Source organism: Phyllobates terribilis, unplaced genomic scaffold (assembly GCF_046119375.1).
Source record: "Phyllobates terribilis strain yellow unplaced genomic scaffold, ASM4611937v1 Scaffold_8__6_contigs__length_399053987, whole genome shotgun sequence".
NCBI lineage: Eukaryota > Metazoa > Chordata > Amphibia > Anura > Dendrobatidae > Phyllobates > Phyllobates terribilis.
In genome coordinates this window covers 175650683-175657931 of record NW_027362768.1, presented here as the reverse complement: position 1 = coordinate 175657931, position 7249 = coordinate 175650683, and the positions used below count along the sequence as shown (strand labels likewise).

General features: G+C 42.9%; 1 protein-coding gene across 2 annotated transcripts in view; it reads right to left on the bottom strand.

Moving 5' to 3' along the window:
- Positions 1-680: 680 nt before the first annotated feature.
- The window catches only part of ALG6 (ALG6 alpha-1,3-glucosyltransferase), a 30004-nt gene continuing 23435 nt past the window's right edge, over positions 681-7249 (bottom strand). For both annotated transcript variants that reach the window (XM_073642653.1, XM_073642654.1), the window contains exons 12-14: positions 2772-2840; positions 2496-2694; positions 681-1136 (exon numbers count right to left, since the gene is read on the bottom strand). In XM_073642653.1, coding sequence (XP_073498754.1) covers positions 939-1136; positions 2496-2694; positions 2772-2840 — 466 coding nt within the window. In that variant the 3' untranslated portion in view covers positions 681-938. The remainder of the gene's footprint in view (positions 1137-2495; positions 2695-2771; positions 2841-7249) is intronic.

Sequence of the window (7249 nt, the reverse complement as noted above, 5' to 3'; positions counted from 1 at the left end):
CTCCTCTTAACAGTTGTTGTAGAGATGTGTCTGCTGCTAGAACTCTGTGTGGCATTGACCTGGTCTCTAATCTGAGCTGCTGTTAACCTGCGATTTCTGAGGCTGGTGACTCGGATAAACTTATCCTCAGAAGCAGAGGTGACTCTTGGTCTTCCTTTCCTGGGGCGGTCCTCATGTGAGCCAGTTTCTTTGTAGCGCTTGATGGTTTTTGCAACTGCACTTGGGGACACTTTCAAAGTTTGCCCAATTTGTCGGACTGACTGACCTTCATTTCTTAAAGTAATGATGGCCACTCGTTTTTCTTTACTTAGCTGCTTTTTTCTTGCCATAATACAAATTCTAACAGTCTATTCAGTAGGACTATCAGCTTTGTATCTACCCGAGTTCTGCACAACACAACTGATGGTCCCAACCCCATTTATAAGGCAAGAAATCCCAATTAACCCTGACAGGGCACACCTGTGAAGTGAAAACCATTATCAGTGACTACCTCTTGAAGATCATCAAGAGAATGCCAAGAGTGTGCAAAGCAGTCATCAAAGCAAAAGGTGGCTACTTTAAAGAACCTAGAATATAAGACATATTTTCAGTTGTTTCACACTTTTTTGTTAAGTATATAATTCCACATGTGTTAATTCATAGTTTTGATGCCTTCAGTGTGAATGTACAATTTTCATAGTCATGAAAATATAGAAAAATCTTTAAATGAGAAGGTGTGTCCAAACTTTTGGTCTGCACTGTATATAAAAAATAATATATATAAAAAAAATAATTTCATGGCCTTTTGTGAATATCAATACTTTTTTTTTCTTAAGAAAAAAAAAAATATATTGCTCGAGGAGGAATTGTCAAGCCAAATTTTTTATACAGTTTTCTTGATCTTTGCAAATATACAAATGAAAATAAAAAAAAAATATATAAAAACCCACTCCAAAAGACTAAGACACTTTTTTCTTATTTTTTGCATCCACACTATCCCAAATGTGAATGATACTGAAGTAGAAGAAAAATACAAGGAAGTGACTGCAGGAAACGAAGGATATCAGGACCGGAAAGAGGTCGGGCAGAGCGGGCGGCGGAGCCATTACACCAGCGGCGGCGGTCAACGCTGTCATAGTCAGCACGGATGAGAAGAACTGCAAGGACAGAAGGTTTTATTAGGTTTAGAGCTGCTAAATAGATGACAAATTGGCTTAATAGCCGGCGGCCGGAGTGAAGGGGTTAAGCCCGAGGCATTTCCACATCGCACATAGTTTTGATGTAAATATATAACCCTCCGGAGGCAGATTTAGCCTCTCATGTGCCGTTCTCCAGTGACCTCCAAGCATTTCACACATCATCCAAGAAGCATCTCAGGGGCCGGGATGATTTACTGCAGCGTCTTGTCTTGGGATCACTGGATCTTACAAGCCGCCAGGTTTTAAAATACACAGAAATTGTAGAGTCGATGGCAAATGATATCTAATGATCCAACGTGTGGGAATAATCAATGCAGAGGAGCGGTCCGCTGTGCAGTGTCGGGGGTCACGGGTCCGGCGGTGACTGGGTCATTAGTACAGAGGGTTATATTCCTTCCCTCTCCACCGTGAGCACATAATCCTATACTGAAGGAGATGTACTCCTTGGAAGGTACCAGGTCTCAATGAGGAGGCAATGCTTGCTGGGAAAGTTATGTAAATTAGCTTGAATCTGTCTCTATCGTCAGCTACCCTGCTGGTCAATGTGCAACCCAGGAAAGAGCCTTGAATCGTGACCAGGAGACTCCTAGACTTTTTGCTTCTCATCCAGGTTGTGGTTCGCTGGGCGAGACACAGCTTTTGGAAGGTTCTGGTTCTCCTTGTGTAGATCCTTCTGGATGTACAAAGTAACAACCGGCCATTGGACATAGGACAGAGTCTGCAGAAATGGGGTCTACAGAGGTGGGAATCAAATTCTCAGGTCCCGATACCATGAGGGTCTTGCAAGCTATTAGCGGTGAAATCGCACGGCCAATATCCACGAACCAGTTATGCGAGACTAATGCTGACCACAGACGTTAGGTTCTTTGTCAGAGGATCCCACCAAGCCTACGAGATCTGAGAGCTATAGAGCCCGACAGACCCCCTGCTCTGGGATGTCCGACCTACTAGTCGCAAAAATGAGGACCCAGTCGTGGATATAATGTGGCTATAGGCATGCTGGAAAAAGGTTTACTTTTTATTTTTTATTTTAGCCTATTGTTTTTTGTATACAGCTCCTATGCAGATCCGTGTCGCCATGGTGACAGACTACAAATTTGACCATTTGTAGTCACATCCTGCCACGCAGTCATTCGTTACCCTCCTCCATTGTAGCTGACCAAGAAGAAAAGGCAGAAAGAATGAAGGATCAGACCACACACCGTTTGTTGTAGTCTGCAGCCATGGAGACACATAGGACTGCATGGGAGCTGTGTACACGAAACGGCAGAATATTTGTGATTAGGTGGTTGAGAGGACTCGGCCAGGATTACATACCAGCAGTTTCACCATCTTGTCGTGAAGTCTAAACCAGGAGATGCGTCTTCTTACAGACGAGCAGAACGGCTTCATCCTGAGTGAATCTTCAGACATCTTCTGGTGAAACGACGAGGAGGCCGCGCTGACCAAGAGGAAGATGAGAGTGGTGATCACGTACGCCATCAGCAGCCCGTCCTTCTGTAGGAGCGGCAGCATGCTGTGCGGGGGACGGAGACACGGTCAGACCTCACGGGACGAGGGTGGGAGGAATTCACTACAGAAACGAGAATATACCTGAACGTCGATGTCAGCAGGAACCAGGTCGCCATCAGAGGAACCTCGCCGAGGAGTAAACAGGCCGGCCTAGAAAACGACACATCCCGTTACTGGTCGCACTGGGGTCATCCAGGATCACTATGAACTATATGTCTATCATCAGTCATGGAGAACATGTGCACACACACAAGGAAAACCGCGAAACGTCAGGCATCTATGGACGACCCTCACCTAGAAAAGTGATGTGATATCACCGGGAAAGGACGTCCGGCCACCACCGATCCCGTGACTGAAAACATAAATCGCAGCAATATTGGATATGGACGTAGGGGAGCCATCAATCACACGGGTGCACCACGAATGTAGCGCATGCGCCAGGATCAGTGGTGATACGTCCGCTTTGTCCATCCTTATGACGTCCGTTTTTTACATTAACGACTTAATAAAGGACAGATGGTAACCTGATGTGATGTTTTTTGTCCATCCGTTGACTTATAATGAGAGTATTATAATAGCGCACGCTGCGATTATTTACGAGGAATACCCCATTGACTTGCATTGTCCATATGCTAACTGTTCAGCACACGGACAGAATATATGCCTGTCTGAACGTAGATTAATAGACGCTTTTTGCGGTCTGTACTTAGATCACAATGTCAAATTTGGGTCAGGGACCCACGGCCAGTCCACGCATTGCTGTCCAAGTATGGAAGGCGAAACACAGATAAGCGAATCCAGCCATACTGAAAGGGATACCCCTGAAGAAGACGGCGAAACACATGGGACATCTCTACAGCTCACTGGCCCCAGGGAAATGCTCTCTCCTGGCAATAACAGATCTTGTCTATGGGTTTTTTTTTGTCCCATTTGGGACATCACTTAATGATCTGATATTCTTTCTACACATCTTATCATTTTTAGTCTACTAATATGACACCTGCATTTTTGGACACATCTATTTGGGTAATAATTTTTACAGCACTTCGTTAGGACATTATTGGATATTACTATTGCTGGGGGGTGGGGGGGGGATTTTTGTAGGTAGTTTCCACACCCTATTTTAAGACCCTTTTAGCTAATTAGTTAGTCCTCACAAGATTACGGAGTGGGGTCAATAATAATGTCATTATAATTGCATTTCTGTATTCCATCTTTTTACGTGCAGCTCTTCGTTTTCTCTTGTCCATGGTTGGTTCTTTCCCGTGCAGCGCTCCTGATGAAGCCATATAACTGGTGGCCGCTAGTTTACTTTTTTTTTTTTACATATCACCAGGATATGCCACAATATATACAGTAGTGTTCAAAATAATAGCAGTCCAATATGACTAACCTGATTAATCACTGTTTTTGGTATAAATTATATTACCACATGTCAAACTATTTACCAGTTGGTGCAGTAGATTCTAAGAAAACCCCCAGACTCAGCATTCATGATCTGCAGGTTTTTGAGTTTGTGTATTTGAATAATTAATTGTACGAGGAGTGTTCAAAATAATAGCAGTGTGGAGTTCAATTAGGGAGGTCAATCGTTCTGTGAAGAAACAGGTGTGAATCAGGTGGCCCTTATTAAAGGGTGAAGCCAGCACATGTTGTACATGCATTTCTCCTTGAAAGCCTGAGAAATATGGGTTGTACGAGATACTGTTCAGAAGAACAGCGTACTTTGATTAAAAAGTTGATTGTAGATGGTAAAACTTATAAAGAAGTGCAGACAATGATCGGCTGTTCAGCTAAAATGATCTCCAATGCTTTAAAATGGAAAGCAAAACCAGAGATACGTGGAAGAAAGTGGAAGACTACCATTTGAACGGATGGAAGAATAGCCAGAATGGCAAAGGTTCAGCCAATGATCAGCTCCAGGATGATCAAAGACAGTCTCAAGTTACCTGTGAGGACTGTGACAGTTAGAAGGCGCCTGTGTGAAGCTAATCTCTTAGTAAGAAGTCCCCGCAAAGTCCCACTGTTAAAAAAAAAGACATATACTGAAGTGGATACAATTTGCCAAAGAGCACATCAACTGGCCCAAAGAGAAATGGAGAAACATTTAGTGGACTGATGAAAGTAAAATTGTTCTTTTGGGGTCCAAGGGCCGCAGACAGTTCGTCAGACGACCCCCAAACTCTGCATTCAAGCCACAGTACACTCTGAAGACAGTGAAGCATGGTGGAGCAAGCATCATGATATGGGCACGTTTCTCTTACTATGGTGCCGGACCTATTTATCACATACGAGGGATCATGGACCAATCTGCATATATTAAAATACTTGATGAGGTCATGTTGCCTTACGCTGAAGAGGATATGCCCTTGAAATGGGTGTTTCAACAAGACAGCGACCCTAAACACACCAGTAAACAAGCAAAATCTTGGTTCCAGTCCAACAAAATTGAGGTTATGGAGTGACCAGCCCAATCCCTGGACCTTAATCCGATAGAACCCTTGTGGGGTGACATCAAAAATGTAGTTTCTGAGGCAAAGCCAAGAAATGCCAAAAATTGTGGGATGTAGTGAAAGCATCCTGGGCTGGAATAACAGTTGACCGGTGCCAGAAGTTGGTTGACTCTTTGCAACATAGATGTGAAGCAGTTCTAAAAAACTGTGGGTATACAACTAAATATTAGGTTAGTGATTCACAGGAATGCCAAATCCTCAAAAAACAGAACGAGTACATATTGTGAGTTTGTAAAGACAAATGCAGACACTGCTATTTTTTAGAACAGCCCAATGTTCATTTTTGTTATTTTCTGTAAAGTAGTTAAAAATGATATACAGGGTGGGCCATTTATATGGATACACCTAAATTAAATAGGAATGGTTGGTGATATCAACTTCCTGTTTGTGGCACATTAGTATAGGGGAGGGGGAAAATTTTTTCCAGATGGGTGGTGACCATGGCGGCCATTTTGAAGTCGGCCATTTTGGATCCAACTTTATTTTTTTCAATGGGAAGAGGGTCATGTGACACATCAAACTTATTGAGAATTTCATAAGAAAAACAATGGTGTGCTTGGTTTTAACGTAACTTTATTCTTTCATGAGTTTTTTACAAGTTTATGAACACATAAAATGTGTTCAAAGTGCTGCCCATTGTGTTGGATTGTCAATGCAAACCTCTTCTCCCACTCTTGAAAGACTGATAGCAACACCGCAGAAGAAATGCTAGCACAGGCTTCCAGTATCCGTTGTAGCAATGTAGCATATAGCAATTTCAGATATCCAGTGGCATTGAGGTTTCCATTGATGAAGAATGGCCCCGCTATGTTTGTACCCCATATGCCACACCATACCATCAAGATACGAGATGTGCAGCATCTGAAACAATGGATACTGGAAGCCTGTGCTAGCATTTCTTCTGCGGTGTTGCTATCAGTGTGTCAAGAGTGGGAGAAGAGGTTTGCATTGACAATCAAACACAATGGGCAGCACTTTGAACACATTTTATGTGTTCATAAACTTGTAAAAAACTCATGAAAGAATAAAGTTACGTTAAAACCAAGCACACCATTGTTTTTCTTATGAAATTCTCAATAAGTTTGATGTGTCACATGACCCTCTTCCCATTGAAAAAAATAAAGTTGGATCCAAAATGGCCGACTTCAAAATGGCCACCATGGTCACCACCCATCTGGAAAAAAATTTCCCCCTCCCCTATACTAATGTGCCACAAACAGGAAGCTGATATCACCAACCATTCCCATTTAATTTAGGTGTATCCATATAAATGGCCCACCCTGTACATTTCTCTTCATGTCTTGAATTAGAAAACAGTGTGCAATGTTCCCAATGCTGGAAATAAAAACTAGTATAAAGATTCTGTGCTTAACTCGTGTTTTTGAACCCACTGCTACTACTTTGAACACTACTGTATCTTTGTACCGTGTTAGCCAGTAGATAGAAGAATATTTAGATTTGAGAGTCCTCAGTGCTTCATACCTTTTAATGGCTAACTGAAAAGATGGTAACAAACTGCAAGCTTCCGAGACTACGCAGGTCTCTTCATCAGGCACAAAATCTGAATGCCGTCACTTTTATAATCGGTGGTGGTCCGACCCCTACCCCTCCCCCGATCCTGAGAATGAAGGAGCATAAAACAGATTTTTCTAATCTCAGAAACCGATTTAAATGTGCTCTGCATTATGCTGGTATTTGTAGTCCCACGACATCTTGACAGCTACAGGTGAGTAGGAAACCTGAGGTCAATTTCCTCAGCACAACAAAGGCCGGTATCACTTCCTCCCGGGTCCTCGGCCTCCTCCTTAGTGGTCATCTGTGGAGAGTTGTGTACACAGTGCGATCAGGACAATTAGGGGAGGATTAGCCGAGATTAAGACCTTCACATCTCAATGATAACAAGTCAATGAAACCCAGCAGTGGTCCGCAAGAAAGCCCTCCCTGGCTGCTCGCACATCCTCACGCCGCTCATTTCAATAACAAACCTCTGAAGAAAAAAAGTGGAAAAATATTTGCAGAGCAGGTTTCCCCTGAGAAGCAGAGCAG